This window comes from Osmia bicornis, chromosome 11 (assembly GCF_907164935.1).
Source record: "Osmia bicornis bicornis chromosome 11, iOsmBic2.1, whole genome shotgun sequence".
In the NCBI taxonomy this organism is placed as follows: Eukaryota; Metazoa; Arthropoda; class Insecta; order Hymenoptera; family Megachilidae; genus Osmia; species Osmia bicornis.
In genome coordinates, this window is record NC_060226.1 from 7182504 (window position 1) to 7203574 (window position 21071).

Consider the following 21071-nt stretch of genomic DNA (forward strand, 5'->3'; position numbering starts at 1 on the left):
CATAAATGAAAGAGATATCGCGCTATTTAAAATTTCTGCAACTGGACTAAAGCTGAAAGGTCTTTCTTCGTACGACAACCCAGTTTCGCTGGATGATATCTCACGTCGCGAGGGTATGCGGCTAAAAAAGCCCCTGTTCCGAAGAAAAAAGAAGAAAATCCCGCACGACGAGCTGACGCTAATGAGTTCATTACAATCGACGGTGATCGTCGACCGGTTCCGTTTGCATCGCGAAACGAGCAGCTCGTTTTATGCGATGTGTACACACGTGCACACGCGTACTTTGCGAGGACGCCCGTATGGAGTAGCTGATCGATAACCAAGGCGCCAATCAAATGATAACGAGCAAGCAAAACGCTGCTATATACCATTTCGAGCATCGAACGATACTTCTGAAATGCATCTAACGTTCAATCTACCAATAACGGATCAAGTGGTTGCTATAGAGCAGAATCTCTCTCTTATATACAAATAAATGCATTTCAACATTCAAAGCAGAAAACTATAAATGATACAAATTTCGTCGGTTGTCCATCAAATTTCCACGATCAATTGATCGATACGTATTCAATGTAACAAATCGATGATTTGTTTGCTGTAAGAAGCATCGGAATCTCCACGCATCATTTGCACGCATGAACGTTCAGCTCGATTGGTTCATAACCGTGACCGATCGAGGCGCCAATCAAACGATTAGAAGAAAGCAAAACGACGAAAGGGAACGTAGACGATGAAATTCGTTGCAGCATCGAAAGAAAAAGACGAAATTGACCGTTTGAACAGCGAGACGGATTAAGTGCCGTGAACACGAAGCGCATAGTGGAGCGAATCCTTTGATCCATCGAGTTTACTGATCTAGGACACAATAGTTGTAACAATTTATAAAGAAATCTCGGTTGAAACGTTCGGTTCGAAAGGTTGATAAAAATTCTAATAATTATCAAGTGTCGTATTAGGGACAGCTGTTTCTAGCGCGACACCGAGCATGTTAACCCGTGAGTTCGTGAGGCATCCTTTAATTTTAATTGGCGTCCAACGAACTGAGCCAACAATCGAACGATAACGAACCAAGGACTGACAATATACGCCAGCCACAGATTCACCGATGGGAAAAAAGACAATTCTAATTACGAGGAACTTTTTGAATTCCAAACTAATAGCAATTAGCGAGCCAAGATTGACATTGCCTCGCCGTACGCGAATCAATCGTTAACCCTCGGTCGGCGGACCATGGAGAGAGACTCGATTTTAATTGAATTTTCTATTTCACTTAGGTAATTCTCATTTTCTAAATTTTACACTCTTCCTTTAAAAATTATTCCTCCAATATACGATACTCTTTCGTTCAGAAATATTTCAAATATCATGTCTGGATTGAGTTATCGATCTCTTGTCATGATCAGGGAGACGCCCGGTATAGAGGAGGACGTTTCATTATCCATCAGAGCTGGTCGCTAAATGAAAACCGTAAAACGACGGCTTTCGAAGATCAGTCGCATCGGGAGTGAAAACATGAAGCAACTAGCAGGAACCCTGTCGGTGTTCTATTTATTCGCACACGTACATATATACGTATCCCTCTAGCAAGTAGTTGATGGCCGAGTGAATCCTCCGCAACACGGACAACGGTTTCCCATTTGGCAGCGTGAAACTGATCCGGCGTGGCTGGCGTTTTCTCGTGAATTTTTCACCCGATAAATCCGTCGCCGGCGCCGAGTTTCGCAAGAACAGCGAATAAGTAATAGCGTTCGCAAACAAAAAGACGCGACCAGCGAACCGTATCCCTCTAACCATCGGGCCTCGCTCTTTCGCAAATGAAAAGTTTAATTACATTAACGTTAATAGCGGAGCCAGCCACGCTGAATCGATGGCCGAGTAATAAGAATTTCCCTCTAACATCGCGCTAAAGAAGGGAAAAATTCGACTTCTTTCGATCAGCGGAATTAGAAAAATGAACCTGTTCCCGGATTGTTTCTCACTGAATTATAATTCTATTCGTGCGATCGTTTAGAAATTTTTGTAGATACAAGAAAATTTCAGAATTCACCTCGGTAGGTGATTTAACAGAATTTAATCAAATTCGCCATGAAGTAATTTTTAAAGAAGACGTATCCTTAAAAAGCAGTTGAATCAAGTCTGTCACCGACAATTGAATCCGTTTAGTCGGTTTCACAGGAAACACGCTGCTAAGAATTTCAATTTCCAGCGAAAATTAAACTTCAAGCTGAAATTTTTTAAACAGAACGACAACTCTCTACTGAAAGAAGAGAATAAAGTCCTATATAGCCCTGCTTTAATATGTAATACCTTGAAACTTAAGAATTCCCAGACTCGACGAAACATTTCGACCGTCTCATAATTAAAACGCTTAATCGTTAATCATTCAATTTAAATGGCAAGCGAATTGAAATGTTCTTACGTTGTGACTACCATTGAACGTCCACGAGAACCCCTAAGAGGATAAGCAACTCGAGCTGTTGTTTCCCTGTTGTCTTTTTACGATTGAACGAAATGGACGACTCGTAATACAAGACAAGCGGATTGGTACGCTTTTCATTCGATGAACCGGCATCCATTTTGATCCGACATCGTCGATCGGTTCACTGAAATTTCGTGTCCGGCTTATTCCTGCTCGATCGATATCGTTCTATTTAGACGACACTTTTAACAGTCCATCGATCGACTAAACATTGATTACACGCATTCAAAGCCTTTGATCTGTTATCTGATTATATTGTAATGAAGAATAAACGCGTAGGAGGAGCTGTTGTTGAAGTTGAAGGAGAATGAAATTGAGAAACAATGAAACTAAGGTACTAAAGGTACTATTAGTATCTCAAGTACTTATTGTTGCAGATTTTCTAGTCAAAGCGTGAAATAAGGTAATATGCTAATGTGACCATTGTATACTAGGTAACACTATGTTTAAGAAAATCTGAAAATTATAATAAAAAAGAATTGAGATAATTTCATGATAACATAGTATCCCAATTTGCAAATTAATAATTTTTCAGAGTAATTTAGTGGAAATTCTTCTAATTTTCTCTTCTCTAGGCTCTTCCTTCTCCGTATTGTAACATTCCCTAGGAGATTCATAGGGATCCCTAGTATCGGAGCGCGGGAAATTACAAATAAACAGCGGCACGATTTCTCATTCGGTTGGCCGATATTTCCCGGATCGTTTCGGTAATACGAATCCATGGATCGCGGCTCGAAGCATCAACGCGACTATGACTCGTTCCGGCATTCGAAGTGACGAAGGTTTTCCAAGCCGCACAAACTTTTGCCGCGCGGTATAGCCATTGGCACAGTTCTATCGTATTACCGTGACCACGAAAGGCCACTCACGACCCACGCCACGAAGAGGAGCAACGAAGATCGTGATCAGCTTAGAAAACCGACTGCGTATTACGTTGCACCGCTTATTATAACGGATATCTGTGGCGAACGCTACGCGTCCCCTTCGTGTTTGCCGATACGAATCGATTGCGAGCACGCTGTTCGACTATGACACAGCTTAAATGTTTTACCACGTTGAATTGTTAACAGAACGCTGAAGACCGTACCGACGACAAGGGTAAGTTCAATGTTTAAACAGCGTGTCGATAGCTTTCGGCTTGTAGCCGGTTGCTATGCTGAAGACAGCTAATTATGCAGAGGAAATTAATGATTCAGTTCGGCATCGTGATCAATGATGAAAAATTGATGAATAAAATATAATAATTTTCTAATAAATTAACGAAAACAAGGTCTCATTTAAGAGAATATTCCCTGCGAAAGCAGAAGAGAAACTAACAAGAGGAACAAGGTCTTCGTAAGAGGGTCTCTGGTCTCGGTAATTCCGTTCCTTCTCTGCTCGACATTTTCGTTTATACTTAACTCGGAATTTTATATAGTCATACGTGTGCGCATTGCGCGTACACATACATACATAACGAGAAAAGACCGAGGGAGAGAGTTCAAAGCCGAGACCAAAGTTCTTCTTAGCTATAAAACTTTGCAGCAATGTGGCGATAGAGCCACGCCATGGAAACAGTTTGACACCCACAATGAAACCAAGATAAAGTTGTAACCTAACGTGAACTCGCCATACTTCTTCAACAATAACGCTACGATTCGCGTAGCGCAATCGTAACCCTAACTCTGTTCTTGGAAAATGAATTCCTGTATTTTCCTTCAAAATTTACCATAGAAGAATTGAAGAATTATTAGAAAAAGAGAAATCTTGATTGAATTGAAAATTATTATTTTTTAAATTTGAAGTTTCAATGATTCGAAATGAAAGAATTTAAAAAGTCTCCAAAGTAATTTCGTTTCGTGGCCCGCCACGTCAGAAGCTCACCAAAGACTCCGAGAGTTTATTATTCCCGGCGGCAAAGACCTTTAAGCCTTTTACATCGGTACTCGAGAAGTCAGCGTAACAAACGAGCAACTGAGGTCTCGTCGGACAGTGGTAAGCGAAAAAGAAATGGTCGCATATATTCGCGTGCCACTGGTACTTATGTATATACCTTTATTTTTACCGGTCCATCCATCCATTCCGACTCTTTTCCCCCTGCTCTCGCATGGACAAATTGTCCGGCATTAAATTTCCATCAGACGCGACAATATCGTCGGATCAGTAACTCCCCGGTGACTCTAATTGTCTTTGTATATTTATACGATGATGCTCTTTCCACAAGTGAAGCTGTGAAAAAAGAATTCTCAGCCAAGTAACGTACGGTTATACCTTCCGGAGAGCAGAGAAGAAAATTATTTTTTAAATTGCAATTGAAACTCTTACACCAGGAAGGAATTAAAAAATGAATTGTAAAACGAACGAATAAGCGATAAGAAATCGAAATTGTTATACCTAAGTCGTTGATGATAAATATAATAAAGAGTCTCGAACACTTAATTAGAATGTCGGCACTGTTAATTTACGCGAATTACAGCGCGTATTAATCATCGTGACGCGTTAATTATCGTTAATCATTGTTAATGTAATTTTAATGGCATCGAGTTGAGTCGTAAACTGGTAAGAAGATCGTGCAAACTGCCAGAGGCAGAAGATGGAAAAAGTCTTATCAAAGAAGGGAATGAAGATGCGAACAATTCGCAGTCAATAATCGCGAGAAGAGACATTTAAAGCAGTGTTTCTCAAACTTTTCTCAAATCTCGACCCCCTCACCTTAAATATTGAAACGTTTCGTAAAGAAAATAAAAAAAGAAAGATATTGAAATCTATCGATCAATATTGTCTGCAAAGATAAATTCCCTACACCCTTCGGCATCGTGTATGAATAAAAACATGACGGTCCTTGGACAGGAACGTGAAATCTCTACTTAATCATAAGGTTAGTCGGGCATCGTAAAGTTGATCGAGTACGAAGCGTTGATACCGGGTAAAGTAATTAATATCTGTCCTGGGTTATATTCAGCGAGCGTCAAGAAGCGAGATAACCGTGTCAGAGGCAGCAATTACCGAATTCACTGGATGATTACCGGTCGATCGACTATCCAACAATCATCGCAGTGAAACCCCTTCATCGTCCGTTCAGACGTAGATAATTAAGAAGCAGGATCGCACGTCATACAAATTACCGATTCAATTAATGTGCGATCCCGTTCGCGAGACCACCTCTTTCACGCCCCATCCTTCCCACCTTGGTGTCTCTGCTACTTTTTCTTCCAAGAGAATCGACTCCCGTTTAATTTCGCCCGCTTCGACGAGCCCTGAAGAAAGAATTACGAGCCACCTTGGCACTGTTTGCCCTCGCCTTCATCGATCTTTCGATAAATTGACCGATTGATCTGTACCCTTTGTCGATCAGGACCAACGAATAAAATAATCATGTCGCCATTCAATGGCGACAATGTATCGGGATCGATTCTTCACCTCGGAACGATTACTTTAGATTAATTAGGTGTTACGTTACGAAGAGACTTAGTTAAGCTCTCGTTATTTCAAAGAATTTTAATCGAATTTTCTACTTCTCTCGACGTCATTTGGTACATTATATTATTCTCTAGAAAAAAGTATTATAGCATCTGGATGGAAAATTAAATGGTTCGAAAGATATCCTAGGGAGAGACAGGGAGAGCCTTGTGGTCTCTCCCTGGGATATCTTTTGAACCAATCAATTTCCAACACAAGTGCCTTAATACTTTTTTGTAGAGAATAAAAAGACGCTTCAATTGAAGTATTGAGAGGCATATGATTCCATTTGAAAAACTGAAGATGATCCATCTCTCTCTTATCGATAACTTGTCCCAGTTGCATGGGACACCCTGTACGTTCACAATGAATTCTATTGTACCGGTACGTCAACGAACAAGTACAGTGCCGTGCAACGAGATAAAAAAAAAAAAGAAAAAAGAGGGGAAAACGGAGGCAAAGGTTGGTTTAATCGACGAGTTAAAAGCTTGATCGCGTTGAGTTAGTCAGCCGAATTTAATTGATCGAATGATTCGCTCTCTGTCTGTGCAGCAGCCGCTGCAACGGCCCTCGATTTATCGTCGCATTCGATTGCTAACGTTTTAATACTTCGCCTGTACACGGCACGGAAGGTCGATAAAAATCGTCGCTGCATTTAAATCGAACCCTCGCATCATGAATCGAAAGTATCGCGTCGGAAGGGCTTTTATTAAAAGCTTGTCGATTAGAATTTCGTTAACCTTCAATCCTCGAGAGTCTGGAATCGAATTAAATCCGCACGATCGAATGCACCCTTTGCACGAAGCGTGCGAAAGAATTTGAAAAAAAAAAAAAAAATAGGAAAAGATTCTCTCTTTCATTAATCGTTATTTCCTTACAACCGTTCGTTCTTTCTCCTTTCACAGGAATCTCTTTGAGACTTTGTATAATTTTACACGTTTCGAAGGTGCGGAATGTCAGGAGACCATCCTTACCCCTTTGGATCGGATCTCATTAAATTTCTTTTAAATCACTCCGTGAAAGAAGGAATTTCGTCCTTTCTGAAATTAGTTTCACTCGATCCCTGGGAGTTGCAAAAAAAGGAGTAAAACGAAGAAACGAAAATCTTTTACAAAATCCTTTTGATAAATGAGAAAATTTGTTTAACCCCCGTGTAGGACAATTATGATTGCATCATCGAATCGATCTACCGTTTAATAATCGATCATTTAATGCTACCGGTAGAAGAAAAATTCATTAATTGCCGATCGACCCACGTGCCAGGTCGGATTCGACTTTCTCGCACGACACGGAGGCGTTTCCACCGATTGGCCTGTTTTCACGTGGACGATAAAGATCTTTAATCGCGCCGGCTATTACCGATACACCTTGTGAAAGAACACGGAGACAGGAACCAGCTAAATCGTGATCGCGTGGGAGTGATTCCCTGTCGAGAGTGTGGGTCGGCCTTAACGAAACCGTAATTTCCTTTTAATCGAATAGATGAATGAACCGCTGATGGTACTCGTCGATTTTTTACTTTCTTTCTTTCTTTTTACCTATTTCATATTAATCGATCCAAGGAAATCATTTCCGAAGGTACTTAATATTTTTCACTCCAAATGCTATCTTATTCGAACAAACAAAGAATGGCGAACAATGTTTCGCAGGATTCATCGAAACAACTATCTAATTTTTGTAGTAAATTGGATGTCCGCGTTTTTGCCTCTGTTTTGTTCATTTTTCTGTCGCGTATAACGTCGATACACGGGGGTCAATCCCGTGTTGCTTCACGCTGTCGGTGCAGCGATATGCAAATAATACAAGCAACCACCGCGAAATCCGATTGGCGGCGATGCAAGTGCGATTTTGCGGTCGCTGAAAGCCCTTCGCACGTGAAGGAAAAGCAGCCGCTCGTTGACGGACACCGGATTACCTACATTCGTTGATACGCCTGACAAATTGATTATTGACCGATTGCGGAATTTGTTTAAACGTTATCACGCCCGTTACCCCTGATCCTATCACACCGATCTCTATTCAAATCCTCCGTTACATCTTCATCCGACGTTTATAATAAATATCTGACTGTTCAAAAATAAAATTATAAATTATCACACCGTGCAACGAGAATGTGTTTTATAATAACTAACACTTTTTTAAATGAATCCCCACAGAGTTCTGTATATTTAGATTTGGTCACGGTCGAATTGAAGATGTATGATTATTTATTTAAATGATTACTATTTTAACCGACAGACAACGAAGCTGAGTCAATCATGAAACCAATGTTGTGAAAGTTTAATTCAGTCGATGCTTCGACTGAAACGGAAGACATTCGTACATTGGAAATAGAATAAAATATTAAATACACGAAGAAATTTTAAGGATTTTCCGATTTGATCGTTACCCCACCTCTTAATTAATATTAATTATTATTTCTGACTGTTCGTTTCAACATAGAAAGCTTTGTAATAATTTTATTTCTTAAACTTTCCTGTCAACGAAAAGCGAACTCGACAAAAATCAAGATCCCTGAGGCGATATCGATGAATTTTCACGATTGAAAGTTCGTAATTTATCCTGAGGTATAATTCGATCGTTAATTTTCTCGTTTCGAACGAAGAATATACCATGGTAAGGAAAAGTCGCGTTCTCAATACGCACCAACTACCTGATTAGTTTTTCGCAATCGGTACACAGTCGCAAATTACGCTCTCATTATTCAAAATCAAATTACATCGACAGGTAAACGGAGCACGTAATACTAGAAACCGATCGTCAGTTTGATTATAGGCAATCGATGACAAGCAATCGTAAATAGGTGCACAGTAATTTCCCTTCGCAAAGTAAGTCGCTGCTAAGTTATGAGACATCGATGATTAGCAACGAATAGAGATTAAAAACAGCAAGATTTTTAAAATAGCTGGTAAAACAACGGAACGATTGAAAATCCGTGTGTGCATATTTGCACTCTCTGAAAAAAAACGTCGATTCGATGGAACTTTCCTCCCTGGTGCCAAGTAATATTTAAACTACGATATACACGTGAATATCGTTACGCTAAAAGTCGCTTTCCGATACGTTCGAAACACCATTGAATATTCATGGAGCTTTGTTCGTGAGCGAGCAATTGAAACTTTACATACCAGGGAAAATATCCTTGTCTCTTACGTTGGCCTAAATAAAATTACCTTCGAATCGGTTAACGAAAGGAAGAAAGTTTTCGTTTACATTCTATCGACAACTTGTCGTTGTTGAACTTTCTCGTGGTGTAACGAGAATGAAAAGAAAAAGATTCGTAATTCTATGGTGACACGATGTATCGAGAAACGATACTTCTTCAAAGTGCACCTTACTCAGGACGCGCTTCGCGATTCCTCTAGTGTCGAGATAAAAATGGAGTGAACGGAAATGATTTCTCGCAAGGTACGTAAGTAAGTATCTGGATCGCGTGGCCAAACAGTCTCGATAATCGTCTGGACGTAAAGCTGTAAAGTGTCGCCGTTTCACAGGAATGCCGTTTCCGTGGGCCGCGGTCCGCGCTCCGTCAGTTCCTAGACTATTTCTTTATCATAGTGTGTATCTGGCATTTTTGTCCAGAGTCGGGTGCTTTCACGCAACACTTGCCGCTCGTTTTGGAAAAAGAAAGTGTTAGCCAGTTCCCGTAGGAACACTACCGAAGAAGAACGAGAAACAGATAGCCCTTCTACACTTTTATGCATTGAAGATTGTATAAATTTTAGAGTTAGAGCAGAAGAAACTGTTAAATTTGACAAATTTTCTAATTGAACATAGCAAGTCTTTCCTACGGCAATGAATTTCGTCAAGAGACCGCACGACTTGTAGCTGATATTAAATTAAACGAAAGTTGGAATAACTTTGAAACGAGTAAAATACAAGTAATATAATAAACGAGAAAGAGGGAGGAATGCTGAAATTTAAGCTGATGTGCTCAATTGCCAAGATCAAGACGTTTAGACACCCAAATAACGCACCCACATTATTTCTCCCTGGTCTCTTTAAGAGACTCCATGGCTGGTGTACGAGTCCCTCTAATTATAGAGTTAAGGATTAAATTTACCATGTTCCTACAAACGTTAAACCGTCCACGCTCGATGTCCCGATCTTTAATACAAAACGGATCAAAATAATCCGGTGAAACTTAACGCAATTAACGGCAATGTAAATTAGTCGTGTTATTAAGCGTCGTTAAGTTGTTTCGAGTCTACCGAAAGCGATTCTCCTTTCTGTATGTACACAGCTAAACGAAATTATAATAGAAAAATTGCAAATAATAATTACATCGAATAAATATTTTCAAATTACCAAACGTATTGAAGTATGTACAAATCTAATACCCAGGACGAGAGTGGAAGAGAGTTTGAATAGGTGCACGATTCGCAACGCCTCAAAGGAAACCGCTTTTCAACCCTCTTTTCCCTCTGCTTTATTTTCTCTTGTTCTGTTCGCGCCTCGTCGAGGCAAAAGGGAAAAAAGAAAGCAAAAATGCAGAATAAGGAGATTCGGTCGGGGGAGTGGAAAATCTTTCAACGCGTTCAAAGAAGTCAAACAGACGGCTGTGGTAGCAAAACGTCGGGACAGAATCGAATAGTAAAAGAGAGGATCCATAAAATGAAGTCCGATTGACGCGGAGCATCGTGAAAGAAATTCGCCGCGAGGATGTAACAGGACTGACTGTAAAAAGGAACAGCGAAAGGATGGAAGAAATCATGGCCGAAGGTACAAAATGGAAGTTACATCGAAACCATTGATAAAGAATTTATCAACGCTAGTTTTAATCAACAGTGAGATAAAAGTGCTGCAATGATGATAAAACTATCTTTGGGATTAATCTTTTTCCAGCCCCGAAGAGGTTGCGTTGAAAAGAGAGACTAATGTTCTAGAGAAAGTAAAAGGAAATAGGGAGAAACTGATTGCCAGTTCGTGTTTCGTTCCGGGTTAAAAATGCCTCTATTAATTCGATGGATGATTTAACGAAATGACGGTAGCCTGTACGAGATCCGTTATCTTCACCGTTTCTCTGCTCTCGCCTCTTATTTCGTGACGTTTGGATAAGTTAAGGTTGCCTCGCGAGCTCCTCCTGCGTTTTCGACCCTCGTCCGCTAATAGCAACAAGTTACTTCTGACCCGTCAGCGGGACAGACCCTTGCGACGACTCTATATTTAGTCCGGGTCGAACCACTAGAACGCAACCGCGAAGAAAACACAAAAGAAAGCTGGCGAACGCGAGTGAGCGCCGGCGAAACGAGTGCAAAGGGGACATCGTGATATCTCGAGGCGAAGCGAAGAAGATTCTGCAGCAGCTTCTGGCCTGCAGCTGCTACCGCCTAACAGTAAAAACAATGTGCATAGATACGACGACCGAGCCGAAACTACTCGGCTGCAGTCCAGACGGCCTGTCCTGCGATCAGATTGACGATTTATAAAGTATAACACAGCTGATATGACCGATATTTGCCCCGGGGTCAAATTGTTCTTGCATACGAATATCGTCACTTCATTAAATACTCGTTCATTAGTGGATACCCTGTACAATCCATTTTCAATTTTTCATTTTCATTTCTCCACAAGATTTGAAATAAAAGAGCCAAAGAACTTTTTACCAAAGATTTCCCGTCATTTTCTTGAAGATTTTTTTAATTTTGCCGCCATTTTGAAGCTTACAAACTTAAAATTATAACTTGTAATTATTTTCAATTCCTACTTTGTTAAAAACCTCGACAACTGCTACGCTCATTAAAAGGAACTTGTCGAAATCACGAAACAACAAGCTAATTACTTCATTAGCTTTGTTTGGATTGCAACACAACGAACGGCGATGACAATTAATATTTACAACGGTGATTCGCGTAGCGAAGCATCCTTGTAAATTCATCTTTCTCCTTTCTTCGTGATTAAAAACCCTCCATATCTGAGAGCCACTTGTCTTCGCAGCATCGTTATGAAACTTCAAATGAAAACCTTCAATCTACGGAACGACCTCCTTAACCGGTCATATTTAACCCATTCGAGAGCGAAATCTTATAAGACGATACACGGAAACGAAGACTTTTCAGAAGGGTAAAGATTTGTTATTTTTATAAGTTCCACGTGTATCTGTATCGCAAACTACCCTGGAGATATGTCACCGTCTCGTTTCCGGTTTCACTGATGTTACGAAAACTTCCAAGCGGCAACAACGAATGATCTGTCTGTCGACAATTACGAAAGAAGCATCGCCCTACACAGTTTCCCGGAATTCCTTCTTTTTCGATCATTTCTCCACGAAGACCTAGTTTCAGAGATAACCACGAATATTGCGCAATGGAAGCTTTAGATAGAAACCTCTTCCCGTTGAATTTGATGATTTTAAAATTGCTATACGCTATGTTTGAAATATGATCTGTTTGTAATTAATTACCAGTCGAACTACCTCGTAATTAGCTGTGAAGTGAGAAACGAAAGGAAAGTTGGTCGTCTTTCACTGTTAAGTGCAATTCGATTATCGGTTAGAGGATCGTGAGCTCGAGGTGAGAAAGTACAAAACGTACCACCCTATCAGCTGAAGCTCGTAACAAAATAGCCAAGTGGAGATATCGAAGCAAGATTCTTTCCTGGATTCAACAAGAAACTCTGCCTTTTCTACGTTTACCTCGATCGGAAGTGAGAGAAAAAAATACACTTGGTTGTTTCGAGAACTACCGAAGATTCGTTTGAGAGGAGACCGAGAACGGTCATAATTTGCAATTTGATATGTAGTAACCGAATAATTTACTTCATTATCATACCCGAGAGTAAATGAACAAAACTTTGAGAATTAATTCAAACCAGAGTATGAAAAGAGAAAAAAGAAATTTCCATTGCAATGGTTTAATGAGGTCGTTTTCTATAAAGTTACCCCTCCTTAGATTCCTTTTTTTTTTAATCTGTTATAACTGGGAAATAATCAAATAAGGAACGAGAGGAATTGCAGTAGGTAGAATTTCCGTGAAAATACGAGAAAGAAACGGAAGCTGGAATCGCGTTACGTGTTCCCCTAACGTAATAAAACTCGCTACGTTGTTGACAGAAAAATAAAAGCTGTCAGTGTTACTGCCAGCTGCGCCTACGCCGAAAAGTATCGCGTATCCTTTCTCGATTATGAGTTTATGCAAAAATACGGCCTGTGAATATTTCGGAAAAAGTTTCTAATATCACAAGCACCCTTCGTCTATTTCATTTTTCTAAAAATATTAAAATCAGAAGTATCATGCAGGCAATTCAACGGTGTTGGTACACGAATCGATAAATGCAAGGAAAGAAAGAGAAGAATTAAACAACGCGGGTGTGTTCGTTTACGACGCACCAGATGTTCCACGGAAATCGAGAAAGGTCGCTCGGCTCGTTCAAGAGGAATCTTTTCTTCGGTCCTCTCTAAATATTTATTTTTCCATTGATTCCAATAGTCTATTCAAGTCCCCTGTCGTTGTTCCGTCATATTATAATCGAGTTCATCATATTCATAATCCAATATCATAAGAAATAAATCATCTTTGCGTGAACTTCAAGAAACCACCCCTATCCCAGATTCTTGAAAATCAATGGAAATATTTGAAAGATTTTCGTGATTGTAGAATTTTTCTAAGATATTCACCCTTAGAATTATCGAAAATTATTGAGCTATATATAAGTAAGGGTAGTTGGGGTGATTCCAGGATATGTTTTCTAAAGCGTTAAACGTGAGAGGGGAAAATTACAATTCTCTTTCTTTCCCGACACACCGTGTACATCTCCGGCCTGTAAAGTTTAAGCAAACAACTAGACAAATAACGCAGTCACAGCATCGTCATCGAATATAAAGCCCGAAGGGGGTATAAGAATCGTCTTACCTGATACCAGAGGGAGGAGTAGCAATCCGATCGACAGGACTCCCATCGTCGAAACTGTGTTCCTCGATTCTGCAACCACTTCGTTCAATGCTCCTTCCGTTTCATCCTCGATCGATGAGATACTCGGTTCTTGATAAAACCACTTCTCGATCCGGCACGTTCTACGGAACCGTTCTTTTCCCGATCAACTGGTAATCGATCCTTTTCGTTCTATCACGTACCGTATCAGGAAATATGCAAGAATCTCACGAGTGGCGAGGGTGGAGAGAAGAAATGCAAGCAGTGGCACGCGGTCAGTCGTGCATCGAGTCACTGGTGAACGCGGTGTAAATACGAACCGTTCTAGAAGGAGGGCCACGTTCGAACGAGGCGAACCGTAGCACCACGCGGTCTTGTTAACTAAGCTCGCCGCGACTGTTTGCGGGCCTGTGTGACACGCTGTATAGAGCGCGGTACGAGACCAGTTCGAAGACTGAGTGTACGAGTCCATATCCCGGAGGCTGACTTCTCTCGGCCCTACCAAGGTACACCGTACGGTAATGCCCGTCCGTTGCCCGCCTCTGGATAACGTTTCCTTCCACCATTAGGCAACACGCGATACACGCTTCGTGAAACGCGTCCTGCACCGTGTCCTCGCGGAGGGAATACTATTTACAGGATTATATCGCCGATCCTTCGAACCTCCTCTCTCGACATCTCACGAACCTGTCCGAAAAATAAACGATTAGTCATGGTACACAGAATAAATAATTGTTAATTTATTTAGCAAAACAAACGGAAAGAATTAGCAACATTTCGAAATGAATACGTAATTCGTAATTCTAAGATGACTTATCTGACAACACTTCCTGATGAAGCGCGAATTACACGCAGGCTAAACACGAGAACGATACAATTTAATCAAGATTTTAATCAAGAAGGAAGTTAATTGCGCGGTTTATCGCTAGCCGAATTACGCTGAAACCGCGAAGCGTATTTCTTTTCAACGCTGTAACAACAGGATTATCAGAAAACATTCGAGATACCTATGCGAATATGGAATCATACAAATAAGGTTGGAGTTAAAAAGAACAAGGAATTTCACCTTCTAGCCAGAAATAATCGTAATAATTTTCCGTGCGCTGTTGTTCGAGTAAATTACGAGCAAAAAGGGAACGCTGCCTTTGTAATTAAAATCATAGCTACTCAGACTCCAAACGAGGAAAATTCATTAGGACGAAGTACTGAGAAATAACTTAACACAATTAGCGACGAAATGCAGCGTTTAGAATCTTCTGACGATTAATGTAATTAAACGACAAAGAATTATGTAAATAAGAAACACAATCAAATTTTCTGTGATCAATTTTGTTTATGATACGGAAATGTAATTAAGGAGATCGACAAATTGTGTATTTGCTAATAATACTAATTAAGTGTAACGCTTTAAGTATTCGAAAATTTACATGCTTTCAATGGCGATATCACACCAGCGGTCAAGCATTGAAACGTTTGGAAATTCGTTCACGTTTCGTCAACGCGTGAAAATTTTAATCGAATTCCCGCGTGTATGCGTTGTACATACACACCATAAAAATCGTATACGAAATACATATACTTTCCCCTCTCTTCCCGGCTGTTGGCAACTGAAAACCGACCCTAGCGCGATCTACACAAAAATTGCGGAAACTACTCAAAAACTTGAGAAGAAACGCACAGAGGAACACTGAGCGTCGAAGCCAAACTCCGAATTCCGCATCGGTAAAACAGGCCACGTTTGATCGAAAAGTAAGCTGAACAGAAACTGATTTAAGCGCCACCTGAATTATTGCATCCAACTAACAGCAAGTTATACTACGTTACCTTTCGTAAATACCTAAATGACACATGTATGTTATATGTATAAGTACATAATTAAACAATACTGACCATGCATTCATTATTATTCATTTCCTTTCCGTAAAATTGTATTTGCAATGTGGTAGACTTCAGAATCTCAAAGACATAGTTCCTGAAAAAAATATAACAGCAATTAAATAGAAAAAAAAACATTTTCGCAGCCAATTCGCTCGTATTATTTGCTGCATAATTAATAAATATACCATAGAAATAATGATACAGTTATTAATTAGTCATCAAATAATAACGATTTCCCAGGTCTCACCACGGGGAGGTTGCTGCGGTTGGAGACCCACCCTACCTCATCCCATCCACCCTCCATTTATGCAAATTTGTATTTTTATTCAATAACATCATCCTCTTTATGCACATTTGCAAAACGTTTTTGACGATTGTGCAAACGAACAACAAAAGGAGCATTGTTTTTATTCACTACCTACCTATCTACTTATCTATACATATATTTACGTAGATTTTTGCTTTTTATTCCTATCTCAATATTTTTTAATTTTGATTTTGATTACAGATCTGTAATTAATAAATATGCAATTGCATATTTGTCCTACATACTTATATTACTAAGAATACATCTCTATACGAATGCTCGTAATTATATTAAAAATTCGCTTAAATCTAACGCTTCCTAATTAAACACTGCAGTGTTGGACGATTATACTTAATGACCACAAAGTCATTAAGATATAATCATTCTACAAAATCGTAAACTTACAACGTGTTTATATAAAAATTTAAAGGGCTGTACATAAATAAATATAATGAATTTCTTGATTTTGTCGTCTTCACCAGAATACTTCCTGAAAGAAACTACGAAAGATTAGATACAATTCTCAAAAATAATAGGGAGGATATTACCTTAATACGAAAAGGATTAGATACAATTTTCAAACATACCAAGACTCGTATTACCTTAATACCAGAATATTTCTTGAAACAAACTAAAAGGGATTAATTACCAAAATACGTCCTGAGATATTTCTCTGCAACAGAAACTTATTAATTGAATCCATATCAAGACAAAAAGTTTAATAGCTAGAAAGAAGATGCATTAGTACACACAAAATTTCACAAAAATCAGAGTCATTGTTAATGACTCATTTCCAATGAAAAGAAGGAACATCAATTCAATTTCAGTACCAAAATAAAGAAAAAAAAAGATTTAGAAAAATATATCGTCACGCAATAAGTGATTTGATTTAAAAGGATTAATTGTTTTTCATTTTATAGTATTTAATATTCGTTCATTTGTTAACAAACAGAACACGATATTTTAATTGAAACAACTATTTTTTACTGCAATATACGGACATACAACCATGACTCTACTTTATTGCATTATATTATTCAGTACACATTTCAATGCAAATTTATTGTAAATGGAAAAACTGAAAAGAAAATCGCAAGAGAACTTTGCTTTTCAGGAAAAGAATTTGAAAATTTATAAAAGTAATTTAATTAGCTTCTCCGTAAGCTTGAAACGAAACATCGCGATCAAAAATTAAAACTGAACAACTCGAACAACAATTATCCCCTACTTTTGTTTAAATAAAGTAGAATTAAAATTTAATAAGCTGTCTCGAATGAACAAATATTCCTTGAAATAAATTATCACCGATCATCAAAAAATAAAATGAATTTCCATTTTAAATAAAACTTTGAATAAAGTTCTCTTTAAAACTTTATCGTATCTAATAACATCCTGAAAACAATAAATTCATATATTATTTAACAGTATTTCCAATAACCGAATGCTCAAAATTTTCAAAATTAAAAAATGGGAAGAAAAAAGAATGGGGGCATGGCAGTGGGAGGGAGGGTACAGCGGAACCTGAAAAGAAAAGTTTGACTGCCCATAAGAGCAATCCCTAAGCAAACCCTATAAAACAAACCGAAATCACACGCAACACTAATTTAAAAATTGCAAACATTCTGTGAACTATGACAAAACATCGGCTGGCAACGAAGGGTCTCACGCCCCCTAGTCTTACGCCAGACGCTACATACCACCCACCCCGCCTGGACGTCGTAACGCCAGGACAGAGTGCACCCCTTCGCTAAGTGCGCTACCCGCCCGTCCAACACGTTGCATCCAACGGTGTCAGATTGACGGACGCTCATAGTATAGACAAAAGGACTGCAGTTTAGAATATGGTAACATATTTTCATATGTTCCGTATTCTAAAACTGCGCCTGCAAAGGCCTAGTAATGCATGGGTATATCTCCCAGAGATGGTGTTCACGGTCTCAGGCCGCGGAATCCTTAAAAGGACTCCCACCGAATGTGAGTCATAGTTACTTCCACTAATTTAATAACAATCGCGAATTCATTCGCAACACTAATTTCATTAATTATATAATATGTACAAAAGCGTACGCGTGAAGGCTGCTCCATTATGCGCAACGCTAAGCTGAAAAAAAGAAAAAAAGAAAAAACGCGAACTGTAACGCAACACTACTCAAATCTACCGAATTTTGTAAGACGCAACACTAATCTAAAAAAGGGGTACAGCCAATCCAAGGCTGTACCACGGCAGCTGGTCCATAGCTGCCTTATGGACCATGGCAACTCCACTGGATCGTTTTTGGGCATTTCTAATGCAAAACGCGAATATTCATTACCGCAACACTAATCAGGAGGGAACTGTATAAACTAATGCAAAGCAATCGCGTATTTATAAGTCGCAACACTGGGAAACAATCGCGCTAATGTCATTCGCAACGCTATCTTTAACAGACATGCAATTAAAATGCAAAACAGGGGATTCTCAAACCGTGAATTTTTTACTCGCAACACTAATTTCATTAATTATATAATAGGTATGTACAAAAGCGTACGCGTGAAGACTGCTCCATTATGCGCAACACTAAGCTGAAAAAAAGAAAAAAAGAGAAAACGCGAATTGTAACGCAACACTACTCAAATCTGCCGAATTTTGTAAGACGCAACACTAATCTAAAAAAGGGGTACAGCCAATCCAAGGCTGTATCATGGCAGCTGGTCCATAGCTGCCTTATGGACCATGGCAACTCCACTGGATCGTTTTTGGGCATTTCATCATATATCGCAACTCTAATGCAAAACGCGAATATTCATTACCGCAACACTAATTATCAGGGAACTGTATAAACTAATGCAAAGCAATCGCGTATTTATAAGTCGCAACACTGGGAAACAATCGCGCTAATGTCATTCGCAACGCTATCTTTAACAGACATGCAATTAAAATGCAAAACAGGGGATTCTCAAACCGTGAATTTTTTATTCGCAACACTAAAGCAATCAACATTAAAAAGCAAAATTCTAAAAAATCTTAAAGCAATTAACATTGAAAAGTTAAATTCTATTTTAAAGAAATGCAAGAAAGAAACGCGATATTTAAAGTTCGCAACACTAAATGAAAATCGCGATAATCATGCATACGCAACATTAAATTGAACCGTGGTCAATATTCGCAACACTAAAGTGAAAACGCGATTTGCCCAAAATCATGGGGGTCACGGGCCCCCTCTTGTCCTGAAATTACAAAACTACAACTACAGGCAAGCACAGTGACAAAGTAGTAACGATAATGATTTCCCATCCTTTTTTGCAAAAGGATGCAAAATCATTAGTAGTTCCCCTCTTGAAAGACAGTTTGTCGGGGCGCTTCGGCATATAGCCTTTTCTTTCTTCGGGCGGCCCACCCACCTGAAACTTATATCTAAAACTCGAGACTTGCAAATTCGCAAAACAAAAAAAAAAACAATCAACAAAAAAGAACAATCGCGAAACTCTAATTGAGACGTGGACGAAAAAGGACTTTATATAAGTCGTTGTTCGTGCACACGTGCCGTGCTCGAGCAGAACTTGTGCGTTTCGTGCCATCGCGATCGCGTATGACGACTTATGAAGTCGCCAAAAATTTGAAAAATTGTACAGATAGATAGAAGGCGAACAGCATACTCCGTTCGTATCGATCGTATCGTCAATTCTTCAAATATATTCCAGGCACAGGTTGATCACGCGAAATCGCACCTACCCGACCAAGAGACTGTGACAACCTGTCCTGGCCCTACCTACTTACAATCTATCACACACACCAGAAGGTATACTACCTACCTACCTAACGCTATATTTAAAAAAGGCAAAGTCACATTCTCACAAAAATTCATTCCACGACCCCCATACACTCCACCCGGGCGCAAGAGCCTAAACTAGGGAGAACGTCCCGGGACGCCTCCGTCACCCGAGTTTCATCTCACATCACACTCTACGGTACGTACCATTTTTCACTGAAATCGTCTGGCAAGGCTAGCAATCATTGCGTATAATGATAATTACAAAATTTAATTAACTACTTTGATATAAATGTAGAATATATTTCATAATAATGGTAATAATCATGGTAATAGTAATGATAACAATAGTATTTGGTTTATACGTTCATCGTACATCTTGTTAACTAAAATATTATTTAAAATTAAAAGTAAATGAAAAAGTTATTAAACCGACGCAATCCCACAGCCTAAAAACACACACACCATATGTGGAGATTACGTCGTGCACGATATACTAACACAATGCCAGCCGCTTATTAATTATTATTCTTATAAACTAGGTCATCGTGCCCATTGCCTCTACCCATCCAAGTAGCACCTGGGCACGTGAATGGGCTTTGGCAATAAACACGGAAGGGGTTAAACCTGAAAATCCTGATCTAGAAACATGATTAGTACATAAACATCTAACGGGCTAATATTTCACTATTTTAATAATAAAAATGACTCGACTTTGTAAATATAAAGCTTTAAGAACAAATATGAAAAGTAAAATAGAGCAACTATGACGCAAACATGGTACACTGCTAATATCAGCTGGCAACGAAGGGTCTCACGCCCCCTAGTACTTACGCCAGACGCTACATACCACCCACCCCGCCTGGACGTCGTAACGCCAGGACAGAGTGCACCCCTTCGCTAAGAGCGCTACCCGCCCGTCCAACACGTTGCATCCAACGGTGTCAGATTGACGGACGCCCATAGTATAGACAAAAGGACTGCAGTTTAGAATATGGTAACATATTTTCATATGTTCCGTATTCTAAAACTGCGCCTGCAAAGGCCTAGTAATGCATGGGTATATCTCCCAGAGATGGTGTTCACGGTCTTATGCCGCGGAATCCTTGTAACTAATTTCATTAAATAAATAATACATTGGACTGAGTTTAAAAACCAAAAGGATTCCCACCGAATACTAGTCAGTGCATCGTCATATTTACTCCCGCGCTGGAAATTTTTCGCAACACTAATTTAAGAAATCCAAAATTCTAATAAAAATGAATTTAATGTCTCTAATTAAGAATTCTTTGTAGTGAAAAAAGAATTTATTGAGAAAATTAATAAAACATCCTCGGGCGACTCCCTCCTCA

The 21071-nt window shown here is 39.3% G+C and overlaps 1 protein-coding gene across 3 annotated transcripts in view; it reads right to left on the reverse strand.

The window, feature by feature from the left end:
• Positions 1–15825, reverse strand: part of LOC114880540 (fibrillin-1-like) — a 99296-nt gene extending 83471 nt beyond the window's left edge. For all 3 annotated transcript variants that reach the window (XR_003790095.2, XM_029196645.2, XM_029196648.2), the window contains exons 1-2: positions 15676–15825; positions 13768–14472 (exon numbers count right to left, since the gene is read on the reverse strand). Coding sequence is in view for 2 of the 3 variants with exons in the window: in XM_029196645.2 (XP_029052478.2) it covers positions 13768–13813 (46 nt within the window). In the remaining variant the exon portion in view is untranslated. The remainder of the gene's footprint in view (positions 1–13767; positions 14473–15675) is intronic.
• Positions 15826–21071: the final 5246 nt, after the last annotated feature.